General features: G+C 38.4%; 1 protein-coding gene across 3 annotated transcripts in view; it reads left to right on the top strand.

The window, feature by feature from the left end:
* Positions 1-16,394, top strand: part of PARD3B (par-3 family cell polarity regulator beta) — a 1,123,128-nt gene that overhangs the window by 632,716 nt on the left and 474,018 nt on the right. For all 3 annotated transcript variants that reach the window (XM_043910301.1, XM_043910302.1, XM_043910303.1), the window contains 4 exons: positions 3,014-3,139; positions 5,312-5,667; positions 8,325-8,464; positions 9,564-9,692. In XM_043910301.1, coding sequence (XP_043766236.1) covers positions 3,014-3,139; positions 5,312-5,667; positions 8,325-8,464; positions 9,564-9,692 — 751 coding nt within the window. The remainder of the gene's footprint in view (positions 1-3,013; positions 3,140-5,311; positions 5,668-8,324; positions 8,465-9,563; positions 9,693-16,394) is intronic.

Below are 16,394 nucleotides of genomic sequence, written 5' to 3'. Positions count from 1 at the left end.
GTCCCTGCAAGTAAAAAGCAACTTGATTTCATTAAAAAAAGAAATATATATAGTTTTATTTTAGAATTAAAAGCATGAAATCTAATTGTCTGTCAGTAAATAAAGATAGCATAGTATACCTGCTTCACAGTAAAAGCAGCTAAATATGAAACAGAAGAAGGAAGAAATGGATGAAGAGGGACATATAATATGAGGAGAGGATATTCTCAGGTAAAAAGCCTAAGCTGGTGAACAACCGAGGCAGTATGATACTGTGGGGAGAAAGGAGGAGGTAAGCAGTGAATAGGTTTGTGCCTACATGATTATTAGAAGGGCAAGAAGCAATTGTTACACCTCTCATTCTGCTGGGCTATGGACTTCAGCCTTCTTTATCAGTGCTCCTTCATGCAAATTAGTTTGTTCATTTCAGCCTGTAATGCTTCCACAGTGTTAATTTTGAAGTCTCAAAGAGTCTTGGTCCCAAAGGAGCTAGCTCCCCGCAGCCCATCCATCAGGGACAAAGAGGAAAAAGAGAGCGTCTTTTCTGAGCCTTCTCATACTGGTCTGCATGAAATCAAACTGGAGGGAATCCACCCCTTCCATCGAATAAAGAAGGCAGGAGTGGTTCGTTGCCAGGGACCAAACTAATAAAATCAGTCAGTTTTACATTTTACCAAAATTACCTCTGACACATGGGTTTTACAGTTGGGCTTATTCTGTCAATAAATTTTTCATGGAAAGTTAGGTTATTTAGATGAGTGAGGTTCACACAGCATACTCCAGCTGTAATATGCCAGCTAAATTGCAACCCAGTGGCCTGAAAGAATTAATTCATCTCCCAAAATGTGAAATTAAATCCTAGGGAGCAACATTACATGACTGATGATGTACTGAATTAAATTAAAGGAAGACTTGAATGCTTGTTAAAAAAATATCGCTTACATAAACTAGTTTATAACCACATGTGAGCCTCCTAATGGATCGTGTTATTGTGAATCCACCATAACAAAAATCCAGAATGTGAACTATTAGAGAGTTGTTTAATTTAGGAGAAAGATACTATTTTGTTCTATTTCTTCCTCTCCTTTTTTTTCCGACATATCAAATAGTTCAATTCTTAATATTATGTTATGAGATGAAGGTGGGATTAGTACCTTACAAATATTAATTTAAATCTCAGATTCTTTATCACACAGTAGTGCTGTCCCCTATTCTTCTCCACACAGAATATGACTAGTTCACTAACCTACTAGAATTTGGAAATGAAGCGTCAATGCACACCTGGCTTGTGACCTAGAGCCTTCCCCTCAGTAGGTGGCGTGACTATTTGCTGTCTCATGTAGCAGCCTACAGTGTTCATTTAACTGTTTTGCAGTAGAAATTTAAATAGCCCCACATTTGCCTCTCCTCTGACCTTCTTGAGATGACATGGGCTCATCAGATGAACTGAATTCCTAGAGGCAGAGTCCCCACCCCATGGCAGCTCCAAACAGGAAGATGGTTTCCTCCTCCGTTTTCATTAAAGACTCCTGTTTCTCCATGGCAGACCAGACTATTCATACATAAAATGTGCTCATGTTTTATTTAGATTTGAATTAATGCAAAGGGAATACGTAATAGCTTGTAAGACACCTGTATGGAAGAGTATGACAAAGTAGGAAAACAAGAGGATAAGGAAAGAGGAGGCTAAGGTTTTTCTACATCTAGCAGACTCCTCATGGAAGATGTATCTGTCTGTCTTATCCTGAGAAACCTGGGACCCTTACATGCCACAAGGAACAGGGAAATCCCTCACGGGAGAAATGGCCAAAATATACACAAGTTTGGTTTCTTTTAGTTTTCAGTTCAAATACTTCCAGTATGTAATAGATGCATCCAGGTACACACATATACACACAAAATTCTTTCTTCTTATTTCTGTAGTTTTCTTTTCTCCTGTTCTTTTTCTCCAACTCCCTTCTCCTTCCTCCTATTTTAAGCCACAGCTGCAAAGCACCAGTAGGCTTGGGGTATCCTCTCTGAATGCAGATTCTTCCTGGTTGAAATTTTAGACAACACTCTCCAAACCCCTGCTTTCATCTGGCCACTGTCTCAGAAGTGAGGACTACTCCAGCCTGATCAGATAAGTCCATCAGCTAGCCTTCAAGGCCCCTGCATGTGGCACTGGCCTCCCCATCCAGCGTGAGCTCCCACCCCGCTCCACTTACACAGACACCCGGTCACCCCTGTCTCCATGTGTTCTGTCTCCTCCTAGCCAAATCCCATTCATTCTCCTAACCCAGTTTATATCCTACTTTCTTCCCAAATTCTTCTATGAAGACTCGGCCTATTGATAGCTCCGGATTTTTTTTTTTAATTTCCCCTGTACTCCAAGCCTGTACTGAGCTGTCTTCCTGGTCCTATAGCCCTGTTTCATATCCCTCCATCCAAAGTGCATAGAGAACACTCAACACAACACTTTATTCAGTGACTCGAACATATGGGACCATACTTCTTTCTAAATTAAGTAATGTGGTCTGTGCTAAATGTTTTCTTCTTAAAATGCGTATTATTAAAAGAGGTAGGAAGATTGCAAAAAGACTATTGTGAAACCTAATCCTCTCCTGTTATCAAATGTCAAGTGCTCCCTTGACATCAACTCAAACTTACTTATTACAGTCAGCCCTTCTGTGATGCCCTCTCCAAACCACAAATCCCGTGTGTCCTCAACTCTACTAAGCGACACTAGCCTTTTCTAAGTTTACTAAAAGCATGAGGAATGCAGCTATTGATCAGCGTGCTCTGGGTTGGTGTTTATGTAGATTTGTCTTGGGGGGGGTAGTATCTTCTTTTATTGAGTTGTAAGGGTATGTGTGTTTCTCTGATTTTATATTGTGTTTTACTAAAGATTTTAAATAACAAACAGTTGCCTGGATGTAAAGCATAATTTCTTTCATAAGGAGGAGTTAGTACTTATTTCTGAACAGTTGCAAGTGGAGAAACAACTTGCATACTATTATTCAGTCATTCTCTTCAATCTAAATGTTGCATCCAGGATTCTAGGACTCTTCATTCGTGGCATTGAGGAAAACAGCAGGTCCAAACGGGAGGGACTGTTTCATGAAAATGAATGTATTGTAAAAATCAACAACGTGGACCTCGTAGACAAAACCTTTGCTCAGTAAGCACTTTTTTCTTTTCTTTTTTTTTTACTTTATTGATTCCTAAAATGCTTATTATAATCATTACTGTACTCATTATGATCAAAACTGTAGGTATAATTTCTGGTTAGTTCCCTTTGACTCCATAACATCCATTTTCAAATACATCCTGTGTTTGAGCATACTCAGGGGTGGCCTGCACAAGTCCGTGACAGCCCGGAGAAGGACCAAGTATAGAACGAAGCAAGCCTCCTGCCTGGCTGTCTTTCTGTGACATCGATAGACGGGTTTGTTTTTCTTGGGATACGGGTCAGTTAGACTGGTATTTAATGACTCTCTTCACAGGCTGTTAGTTCGGCTTATTAATTAACTTACTTGGTGTCAGCAGTCTTCCTTAAACTAAATATCTGTGAGAGATGTCTATGAGGACTCACTGAATAATAGAAACAAATGAAAAAAAAATGTAAAATACTCTCCCTCAAGAAATTATTTCTCTGCATGTGAAATGTTAAAGGAATAGGTCTTTATACCTAAGAAATAGACTATGCAGCAGTGTACCTATGCTTTTTAAAATGTATATTGGCATTGCAATGGAATAAGGGACTAATTACTAATACCCTTTAGTAATCATCATCGAACTCTATTGTTTCAAACAAAAACAACTCAATCTTCTCTGTGACCATTAGTTGCCAATATTATGTTGGGTAGAAAGGGTGAGTAGTTGTGCCTGGAGTGGCAGTGGGCACTAGCTGCTTCAGTGTAGGAAAAAAATGAAGCCTCTAGAGACTATTTCTGAAAATAATGAATAATAGGCAAAATTATAATTATTATAATGATTTTTTTTATATATCACTGTGCTTTTTACCAAGACTTAATAGTAATGCAAGGCAGACATTACTCCCTGTATTATTGAGGTGGAAATCAAGGCTTATAAAATTTCAATACGAAGTAGGAATTGAATCCTAGTCAAGAATCTACCAGAGGAGTTGGGCTGTCTATATGAAGACTTCTCCCTTCTCTACTAGCAGTGTAAGCTCTTCATTAATAAGGTGAGGAGGAGCTTAGATAGCAGTTGGAATTGTGATTAATTTTTATTTGGTGTGGCTGCTAGTAACAAAGACCTGAACTAAAGGTATCTTAAATAAAATTTACCTTTTTTAAGGACAAATAAGTGTGGAGGTGGCAGTCTAGACTTGGTTTGGAGGGCTCACCATCACCAGTGAGTTAGGCATCTTCCATCTTTCACTTGGCCATCCTTCTTATGTGGCTGCTATCTTTAAGCTATCTCATGGTCACAAGGTAATTGCTTGAGTTCCCTCCATCACTTCTGAGTTTTAAGAAATAGGAAAGAGAAATGGAACAAAAAAGTTCCTGCCTCCCAACTGAACTAGATTCCCTATTGCCCTTCATCTCATTGATAAGAAAGCTGGGAAAGATTGTTGTTTTACCTGGTCATAAGGTATAAGGAGGCATAGGAAGAAGGAAAGAAAAAGTAGTAGGAAATTTGAAGAAAAGCACAAAGTGCTAAAACAAAAAAAAAGCAAAAAATGCAGATACTCTTTAGTGAAATAAATAACAGAGAGTATGCATTTTGGGTTGACAGTCCACTGTGATATTTGGCACAACCAACATACTTACCAAATGTCACCATGGAGAACCGTCTGTGTCAAAATTGAGCTTCTTGAACACAATCCACATTAGAAAAGACCTGTCCTTCAGAATAAAGTCCTAAAAGGAAACCAAATGATCATCTGATGACCACCATCAGAGATTTTTTTTTTCTTTCCATTTAAAATTAGAGCTTCCTTTTCTGTTGAGTTCAGTAAACACTTCTGGATAGAATTTTAGATTTAGAAATGCTTAAAAGCTGTGAGTCAGACAAGTTAATCTCTCTGAGCCTCAGTTTCTTCATTTTGCAAAATAAGACCTAAGTATACCTACCTAACATCGTTGTTAAGAGAATTGAATGAGCGCATCATGCGCGCTGATAACGCACACAGAGCCCAGGGCAGTGGTGCCTCATGAGCAGGCCATACGTGGTAACTGGCACCTTGTTAGCAAAGTCATATCGGTAAGAACAGTGAGAGCACCTCCTGTGCGTCTGCTCCTGGGCTGCTCCCATAGCTGTGACTCTGGGTGCTTCAGACAGCATGCTGGGACATAGGATCACTATACCTTCACTGTCTTTCAAGGGCTCAAGACCTCTTCCGTCAGGCAATGAAATCTCCAAGTGTGCTCCTCCGCGTGCTTCCACCTCAGAACCGGGAACAGTATGAAAAATCAGTCATTGGACCTCTTAACATTTTTGGCAACAATGATCGCGTGTTGAGAACAAAGGAGCCACCTTCTGTCCTTGGAAAATCAGGAATAAAGACAATAAATCTCACAGGAACAAGCAGTCCTGAAGAAGATGCATCTTCTCTGCAACAGAGCAAGAGCCCCCGAGTACCAAGACTAGGCAGAAAACCATCCTCTCCCTCACTCTCCCCGCTCATGGGGTTTGGCAGCAAGAAGAATGCAAAGAAAATTAAGATTGACCTAAAGAAAGGTAATTATTAAATTATGCTTAATAGCATTCTATTATTGTAACATGTAAAATTGGTTAAGAGAAATACATTAAGGCTAATTTTGTTAATTCTCCTTTCATTTAATTGAATCAAAGAATAGATTGAAGTGTATACTGCGGTAACTTAAATTTCTTGAAATTGTAGTACTTCCTTATTCTTTCTTTTTCTTTTTTCTAGAGAGTGTAGATTATTTGAAATAAGAAAATGATTAAAGACATGCTGGGAAATAAAACCATCACAAACTTGATAGGAGCAGATTGATACTGTATCACAACTTAGACTAAATAGGCGCTGAAATTCAGTTGTCTCTGTTTAGAGTGAGATTAGGCTTCCCTGATAGCTCAGTTGGTAAAGAATCCACCTGCAAGGCAGGAGTCCCCGGTTCAATTCCTGGGTCAGAAAGATCCACTAGAAAAGGGATAGGCTGCCCACTCCACCCTTCTTGGGCTTCCCTGGTAGCTCAGCTGGTAAAGAATCCGCCTGCAATGTGGGAGACCTGGGTTCGACCCCTGGGTTGGGAAGATCCCCTGGAGAAGGGGAAGACTATCCACTCCAGTATTCTGTCCTGGAGAATTCCATGGACTATAGAGTCCATGGGGTATCAAAGAGTCAGACACGACTCAGCAACTTTCATTCACTCAGTGATTTTTGAAGAATCTTTTAGTCCAAGTCTGAAAAGCCAGTATATTGTTTCTGGTTCTCTAAGATAGTTTTATACCAGCAAAAATTATTCCTCAGCAAATACGGGATAATTAGTGATTTCACAAATTCAACAATGCAAGTAATGTTTCAAATATTCTTAATTTCAAAAGCATATATAACCTTTTATTTCTTCATCTTTTTAAAACTTTTTTATCCATTTTAAGCCCAGATCAATGGCTAGATCATGTGTGTTCATACATATTTATACAGTATTATACATACATACATACACATTTATGTATTTCTGTGCTTTTATTTTGTGACTTCTCCTATAGTCCCTTCACCCACTGAACCTTCTGCAATCCACTGGGATTTTCAGGACTTCATTCAAAAGAAACCGATATTTTATGGATTCCTGTTGGAATTAATAGAAAATATAATGATCCCAAGGTAGTTTTAGAATACATCTTAACATATATTTAAAGCATGCAACATATGCCTTTAATCAGGATATAGAGATTATTCTGAAAGATCCTCTAGTCAAAATTTTGCCCTCCTGTAAGAATTTTATACTGGGAAGAAAATGTATTGACTAGGACGCACAATTAGGCTTTTTATATAAATGCATCACTTGTACTTTTCATACAAATTATGCAGTTATGTATAAGGCATGGGGTTGAGTGCTTTGAGAATAGATAAATGAGACACGGAACGTGACCTTAAAAATCCATCAGAAAGCTTTGGATGCAAAAATAAAGGATATTACATCCCAGAGCTGTGTTTTAAGAAGATTAACCTGACAGCAAAAGATATACTAAAGAAGAGAGCAGATAACAAGGGATCAGTAAAGGGTGCCCAGTGTAATACTTATGCCTAAATCACTGAGTGGGTGTAGATGGAAAGAGAAAGGAATTACAGTTATCGTTGGTTTTCAGCCAAGATGGCTTGCACGATGGGGATGCCATTACAAGAAATTAGAATTTTAAGTGTAAAAGGCCAGGATCTGGGATGGAGAAGGAAGTTTGCAGAGAAGTTTAAAGTGCTGGTGACAGCATGTTCATGGTGACAGCCTGGAAACTGACACCAGAGAGGTTAGAGTCAAACAAAGAGATGTCAGTGTCATCTGTAGAGAGATGGTGGTTGGAGACAGGAGCCAGGCGAGGCCGAGTCTAGAGGACAAGTTGTTCCAGACCCTTGGCGAACATCTGTGTTTACATAGGACATCAGTGGGTAAGAGAAAGAGTGACAGACGTGTTGTGATCAGAGATGTAGAAAAATAGAAAGTATAGAGACATGAAAACCAAGAAGGGAGTTAATTTCAATAAAATGGTTGGTGAGAAGTGTCAAAGCTAGAGAAGGGGAAAGATCAGGATAGGAAAAACGACTGATATGGTCACAGATAGGTCTTTGGTAATGGAAGAGTGAAGAAGCAGTAGGACTGAAGTAAGGATTCTTTAGGGTAAAGAAAAATCTAAGCATGCCTTGACACAGAGTAAAAAAGGCAAAAGTCAAAAGAGATTGGTGATGTAAGAGAACAGGATGGGAGTAGCAGGAACCAATGATGTGGCGATGTGATGAAGTACACAGGAATGGAGATGCAGGTGGAGAGTGAGCCATGGGCTGGCTAGTTGACTGAAAGCCAACATGTCAGATGGCCTCTTACTTCTCAGGAAAGTGTGAAGTCAGGTTATGGTTTATTAAGAAATCAGCCTCCCAGGTGTATGGATAACATGTGGCATTTTTTGTTAAGACCTTAATAAAAGAAAGTGTTACACATCTACATTGGCCCTAAATTCATGGTAATATAATCATGACCTGTCAAGAACTGTAATCTGTATTTAAAACTAGAAACTCAAACATATTTAAGATATTTGATAGAATGTCAGTATTTTACTTTTTCTATGTTAGTCTAAATTAGGTCAGTTTAACTATAAGATTGAATATAATATTTCTCCAGCTGAAGATGATCATGCATTTTCTTGGTCTTATACACTAGGGCCTGAAGGACTTGGTTTCACTGTGGTTACCAGAGATTCTTCCATACATGGTCCGGGTCCCATTTTTGTAAAAAACATTTTACCAAAGGGAGCAGCGATAAAAGATGGCCGCCTGCAATCAGGGGACAGAATTTTGGAGGTAAGAATTAGAATGAATATCTTCAATAAAATATTTCTTGGAGTTTAAGTAAATGAAATTTATGGAATTTTGAATTAATTATATTGAAAAGTGTACTTGTAGACAAGATAAGGACTTCAGTTAGAAAACTGGTTAATCAATAGCCAACTTTATAGGTCCTCAATAAGGGCAGTGATATGGAATCAAATATTGAAAAGTTTTTCCTATCTCCTCTTTCTTACTTCCACCTCTTAGAGTCCCTGGGGGATTTGAGTCATATCTATGAGTTCATCATATATTCAGTTAGGGCTAAGAATTGCAAAGTTGCACCTAAGTACTTGTAATAGTTTCTTTAAACTTCTTTAAGAATGGGCCAGTCTGTGTTAGGTCAGTCTATGCATATGGAGAAGTATTTGGAATACTCAAAGGAAGAGGCTTTTTTTCTCCCCATTTATTTTTGTTTAATAGTATTATTTTCTTGTCTACATATACTGTTAATTTACCTTCCAAGAAATCATCTTCATGGAAACTGACTGGTTCCATTTAACTTGCCCATGGCATGGAAGCAACACCAGAGCTTTGTATATAGTTCTAGATCATGAAAGAAATGGTTCAAATGATTAACATAGCCCCAAATTAGAATCTCCAATAATGTATGGTAACCTAGTGACTATAACTTTCTAACATGGAGAACACTGTAGAGTTATAACAAAAACTCATGTCTGCAAGAATTGACCATGTGATAAAAATCCATTTCTCCTGTTTGTATTCAGCGGAGAATGGTACCAATTAAGCATTTGAAATCAGCTTCCTCCCTACTTGAGGAATGATTCTCTGGTATCTGTCAGTTTGATTTGTCCTTCCTAAGAATGTGATGTCTTAGGAAAAAACTGCCGATGCCAATTACTGAATGTCTGAGACAATCCAGCACCATAGTAATGATGTTGGCATATTGCTAGTATCATAAGCATGATTGGTTTGGACTCACATACTCAGTTTTCAGCTTCCCAGAATTTCCTTGATCATGAGAGCCCATTTGCTGCATGCTTTCAAAAACCATCTAGGGTGGACAGGGCTGGCAGTGTTGTAATTTGGCTGCTTATATGCTTGTCTGCATTAGGTCAATGGCAGAGATGTCACCGGACGAACCCAGGAAGAGCTCGTGGCCATGCTGAGGAGCACCAGGCAGGGAGAGACTGCATCACTGGTCATAGCCCGCCAAGAGGGAACTTTCCTACCCCGAGAGCTGGTAATGTTCAGATCACAGTCATACTGAGTTCTCAGCAAAGCACATCGTACACATATTGAATTCATAATAGCTGAGAAATGAGTTCTAAGTCATAGGCTTAATTCGTTGGAAAAAAAAAAAGAGTGAATCACACTGAGAGAGTTTTGCCCCATTTGGAGTATCACCATTTTAGAATGATGATGCAGTGAGATGGGTAAATGCAAACAGTGCTTCAAGTATATGAATACAAAAACACCCCTCAAGGAAGCAATTTAACAATATTCAACTGAATAAAATGCACATTGAGTATATGCTATGGGCTAGGCCCCATGCAAAACACCATCAGCAGAAATGTTCATGGTCCTACCTCAGTGCAGTTTGCAAAGTCCAAAGGGAAATTAAAATATAACCAAATATTTTAAATGGTGATGGAGATTATGAAAGCAAGTTGCAGAGTGCTACAGTAATACCTTACAAGGGAATTAACCTCACCTTGAAGCCTGGGAAAGACATCTCAAGACAGAGAACTTCATGTCTTATTAAAAACGTGTATCCTTTGACCTAGTAACTACAATTTTAGTAATTTGTCCTAAACTAATCATCGAAGATGTGGGAAAAATTCTTCTACATTGATTTTTTTTCTCCAGTCCTATTTATTGCAGTGATATATTGAGCACAGTACAACCAAGAGGTATTGGTTAAATAAATAACTGGATAGCTTTCCAATGAAATATAATAAGTACTTAAATCATCTCTGTGAAGAATTAATAAGAATATGAGAGAATGTGCAGGATATATTATTAAGTAAAAAGTTGGGCATGAAGTGATATATGCACTATGACAATAACGTTAAGAATCTTTATAAAATATCTGGAAGGAGATACACCCAGATTGTCAGTGCATTATGCCAGATTTTTATTTCCTCATTTTTTTTACTATTGATACGTAATATTTATTGTTGAAATATTTAAGAATGATTTAGAAAATTCAGAGGATTTTTATGACTAATAATAAAGAAGAATAGATATGAGAAAAAGGAGTTTTAATTATTCTTTAATTTTTATTTTCTTTGAATCTGTGTAAGAAATGGCAAAGGCACATATGGGTAATATGATAGGTTTTCCTTGAATTAGATCATCAGAACAGTGAGTGTTAGTTGACAAAATTGAGTGTAGTTAACTTGAAAAAAAATTTTAGTACTGATAATTGCTATCACATATATAAAGAATTATTATACAGATTAGAAAGTAAATTTTAACCTGTTGCTTCAGATAACTTATGTCCATTAATTTACTTACCTGTTAATCCAACAAACAAGTTGTTGAGCATGCATTATACACTGATTTGGAGGTTCAGGGGATAAAGAAAATAATTAAGACTAATTTCCTGCCCTATGTGAGCCTGTTCCAAAATAAATGGTTGGAAGTGATAATGTTACAAGTGCTTTCTAGCTGTTGGAACTGTCCAAGAAGGAAATAGATTATTAAGCATACTGAAACAGAACCTGCCTCACCATCTGTCAAAGATGCTCTAGAAACAGTTGTCCCACTGGTAAGATGATAAGACTAGACAATCTCTAAGACACCTACTCTGGATCTAATATTCTGTTCAGTTCAGTCAGTTCAGTTCAATGGCTCAGTCATGTCCGACTTTTTGTGACCCCATGAATTGCAGCACGCCAGGCCTCCCTGTCCATCACCAACTCCCAGAGTTTACTCAAACTCATGTCCATCGAGTCGGTGATGCCATCCAGCCATCTCATCCTCTGTCGTCCCCTTCTCCTCCTGCCCTCAATCCCTCCCAGCATCAGGGTCTTTTCCAATGAGTCAACTCTTCACATGAGGTGGCCAAAGTACTGGAGTTTCAGCCCCAGCATCAGTCCTTCCAATGAACACCCAGGACTGATCTCCTTTAGGATGGACTGGTTGGATCTCCTTGCAGCCCAAGGGACTCTCAAGAGTCTTCTCCAACACCACAGTTCAAAAGCATCAATTTTTCGGCTCTCAGCTCTCTTCACAGTCCAACTCTCACATCCATACATGACCACTGGAAAGACCATAGCCTTGACTAGATGGACCTTTGTTGGCAAAGTAATGTCTCTGCTTTTTAATACGCAGCTAGGTTGGTCCTAACTTTCCTTCCAAGGAGTAGGCGTCTTTTAATTTTACAGCTGCAATCATGTTTAAATACAAGTTTGAATAGACAACCTTCCTGAATCACTGCTCATCTACTAACCCTCCTGAGTACTGGCCAAATGCACCTCTTCTTTCTATGTTCCTGTACCATGGAGTTTCTTTCTGATCTTCCTTCTCTTTCTCATCATCTTACCTGTTTTTCCTTGTATCCTGTTGTATGCTTTGAGAAGATCCATGATAAAATAGGGAAGGGTAGATGCACTTACCATCTCCTTTCTGCTAGTTGACCCAGCCACTTTGGAAGGCAGAATCTTGAGTTTCTGCCTCATCTCCTCCCTGAAGCACCTTACTCTTCCTAAAGAGATATGCTGTCAAAATTTGAAGTCTAATAGATTTTTTTTTAACTAAATCCAGATAGATTCTTTTCTTCCATCTTTTATTTATCCAAAGACCTTGATCTTTTTTCTACAAGGGTCAAAGTGAAAGGGAACAGTATAAAAAGGGGCTTCCCTGATAGCTCAAGTGGTAAAGAATCTGCCTGCAATATAGGAGACTTGGGTTCGATCCCTGGATCAGGAATATCTGCTGGAGGAGTAAATGGCAATGCATTCCAGTATTCTTGCCTGGAAAATCTCAACGGACAGAGGAACCTGGCAGACCCCAGTCCACAGGGTCACAAAGAGTCAGACATGACTGAGCACGCATGCAGGCCAAAGGAGGCAGCATGGATATATAGCAGGAAGCCCTTTTACTTCTTGTTCAATTCTTGGTTGCTGGTGATAAAAACTCAAAACAAAACAAACAAACAAAAAAAACCTCAGTAGGACTATATACTTGTTTCAGGGATAGGAGAACAAGGAAGGAACTTTTGACTCTGTATTCTGATGAGCTACAGTCCTGGGAGGAGTAAAATCCTGAATATAAAGAGAAATATCCCAGACAGCCCATAGGCATGAAGAAGAACCCAACAGCAGAATTCCAACTAGAAACTCAAGCCCTAATGAGTCCCTCATTCCCAACTGAACAGTTCTTTACACCCCTTTTCCATATGTCTATCAGAATTCCCAAATGCCCTAATTCCTTCTTCCTAGAAGCTCTCCCCACCCCCCAAACCCCCATTCTCCCTGCGCCAATAAGGGGGAAAAGGACGCTGATCTTAGTCCAGTTTGGAACTCTGAATACATTTTTAGTCAAACACAGTTACATCTAGAAGTTAGCAAATGAAATAATAGAATTTTTGTACTAAAGGGGGCTGAAAGATACACACAATACTCAGTGTGTTAGCTATGCTTATTTCTTCTAGTACATTACCACTTCTGTAGTATTGTAAACACAATACTATATAGGTATAATGGGGTAAATAGATTTGGGCAGGCTTACCTGGGACTAACGACTACTTTGAACATTGTTTTCTTTTTCATTATTTTAAAACGTACTCTGGTACAAAATACTGAATTACAGACAGAACTTGTATAACCAACCAAATTTACCAGCCAGGGAGTCTGTACATATTCTTTCACTCTTATTTAATATAATTTAGTGAAATTGGATTTCTATTCCAGAAAATGCCATTTTAGCCCAAGCACCAGGGAGCATATTAAATTAATTGTGCAACTATGAGATTATGAGTGAAAATAAATTCTCTGTTCTCATCATTTTCCATGTTACACAAAATTTGGAGGGCATGTGGTTAGTATCCATTCTCTTGGAATCCCCTGGCAAACAGTCTTTTTAAAAATTATGTGACTTCTAACTATCCAAATATGTGGAATATGTAACCACAGCAAAGCAAGTGCCTTTGTGGCTTACTTAAGTAATGGGGACCCAGAATCTTTGTTTTGGAAAAATATGGAATAATATTATTTTTCCAGCCCAAATACATGTCTTGAATGCTAAATAGCAGGAATTCTGCAGGAAGTTTATAAAGTGGTCACATGTGGCATACACGGGGCTCTTTCAGTGGGAGATATTCAGAATGTGGAATTGGACTCTTCGAAAGCAGAGAATGAAGAGTGTGTGACATGATGCATCTTTGTGTTTCTCTTTCAAAAAAAAAGCAAAGGTGGTATCATTTCGGTCTCTTCTCCCTTATTTTGAATGATGCACCCACTTGACTTTCCATTAAAAACCTGGCAGGATGAAGGAAGGACAGCACTTCCTGCTTTTGTCTGATTCTGTCTCCTTTGAAGAAAACAAACTGTTTATTGGTTTCCTGTTCTTCTGAGAAACTGTCCTCTCCCTTTTGTTAAGCCGTGCTATTTCGTGAGCTCTGTACCCTCTTAACAGCACTGCTCTGCCTATTTTCTGACAGTTAAATCTTCCTTACTTCCCTGTTATCATTAACTTCCTGTGAAGTCTTAACACTCACCGCCAAGGGAGCGTGTGGTCAGCAGTTCCACAGGAAGACCCAGTATAGGATGGTCTCTCAGATGTGACCCTCTGTCATTCCAAAGGCCTCAGCATCCATTTCCTGGTCATTTCTCCTGACTTGCCACATAAGAGAACAGTGCTGAATTCCTGTATTTGCTGGTCCAAGCCTTCCTTCCTGAGCGATTTGGTCAGTATCACAAGTATGATGGCACATTTAGCCAACTTTCCAACTGCGGCAGGCTGGGTTGAAAATCTAGTGAAGGGAATTTATACAATAGCATCACTATTTAGCTGTTTCTAGTATCTTTACCAAAAGAACTGTGCTTCAAAGGTGATCTTTCCAGAATCCTACTCCAGAAGAACCTCTGATGTTCTCATCCCCTTTCTGGGTGAGAGTTTATTAAAGAAGTGTTTCACACAAGGAACATTTTTGCAAAAGGGACTTTGAGATTAGTGTTGGTAATAGAATCAGAAGGTAAATCTGCTGTGTTTGTGATTGTACTTGAAAACTATGCTACTTATTTAGTGGTTTGTTTGGTCTGTTCTGTGAGAGACATGGTCTGCAAATTTTTTTCCATCCTTGATACCTAAAATTCTTTTTGTCTTTTGCCAAATGTCAAATAAAGCTATTGTTCCATTTAGAAAAAATTCTGAAAATGAAAAGTTTTTTGTGTATTCCATGACTTTATTTTTAAGGACTTCAGAGAAAGAGGCATTGGATTATTTGCCGTGTATGTATCATGTATGTGGCTGTCTCCTTTCATTTACTGGGGAAAAAGAACTATTCTGCCATTTCATTGTTAACCTCTTTAACATTTCATGTTCTGACCTGCTGCCTTATCTTTAAATTATCCTGAAAATCACAGCAACTCCTGGTGCGTAAAACAAGCTGAGAAAATTTCAAATGTATTTATAATTTCTACCTGCCAAGTTTGCCTGCTATTAAGCGCTGGCCTCTGCAAGGGGGATTAACTGTATTTCAAGCAAGCAAGTTGCTCCTGCTTGGCATGATTGAGATCCCAAAGTTAGCCATGTTTGTCATGCTGATCTGACCTTCATTTAGGAACATTGCTTTTGCTGAGAAAAAAAAATGATGCAGGCATATGTGGAGGCTCCCCAAATAGCTGCTGAAATTCCAACACTACAGATTTATCAGTCCCTGTATCTACCTTAGTAAATGACACATGCCTAAACTTCTTCATGGTTTACTCTATCTTCTTCCTAAGTAAAAACTTCATATCTCAAATGTCAGATTATTTAACATCATGAATCATACAAGAATTTTAGTTTGAAATTTTAGATGAACCTCGTTTAACTGATGCATTATTTTATTCCCTTTGGCTATTTGATTCAAAATGACCCCATGCTTAATTAACCAAGGTACTTACGGAAAAATGAATATTATAGTGGTTATTTGTGGAAAAGTAGCAGAAATTGAAGGATGGTTTCAGAATGATTTTTCTACCCAAACCAAAGTACATGAGTTATGTTTTAGAATTTAAATAATTATACAGAAACCAAAATGCATTGCTATATTTTATAGATTCTCCAAGTAACTCAGTTCTATGACTTCAGATGGAGTCCTGGCTAATACACAGTCTCCATTTCTGCCTCTTTCTACAGTAATTTCTGTTTACTTCTTCCTACATTTCCACTCAACCAGTAGTCCAGACTCTGAAAGATGAACTTCAGAGTCAATAAAATATGTCCCTGTCCTCAAGAAGGGTCTAGCCCATAAAGAAAAAGAGTGTGTTGATCAAATTATACAACTGAAGTGTTTGGATTCAAACTTGAGGACCAAAAATGCCTGTAAAAACATAATGGTCCTTGAGAAGAATTTTGATGATTGACTAGGATTTCAAAATGCAGAGCCACGAGAGAGAAGGAAAAAACAAGTTTAAATACTGAGATTGAAAAATACAAAATGTATCAAGAAGATACTAAACAGCCCACCCTAGTAGATTACTGATCAAGGAAGGGGCAAAGAAGCATTAGTTTCCTGCTTAAAGCTATTGCAGCTCAGGAGAATGTAATGGCTAGGAGCTTGGGATCTGATACTAGCCAGACCTGGGTCGGATCCTGATTGACTGAGTGACCTTGGGTAAGTTACTTCCCTATGCTCCCATTCATTAAAAAAAAATGGGGATCATATTATTATCTACTCAAGAGATTGTTTATTAGTGTTAAATGAGTTACGTATGTCATACTTAGAATCAGG

The sequence above is a fragment of the Cervus elaphus genome, chromosome 8, assembly GCF_910594005.1.
Source record: "Cervus elaphus chromosome 8, mCerEla1.1, whole genome shotgun sequence".
In the NCBI taxonomy this organism is placed as follows: Eukaryota; Metazoa; Chordata; class Mammalia; order Artiodactyla; family Cervidae; genus Cervus; species Cervus elaphus.
Note: the sequence above shows the minus strand (reverse complement) of the source record. Positions and strands in the feature narration are given on the sequence as shown.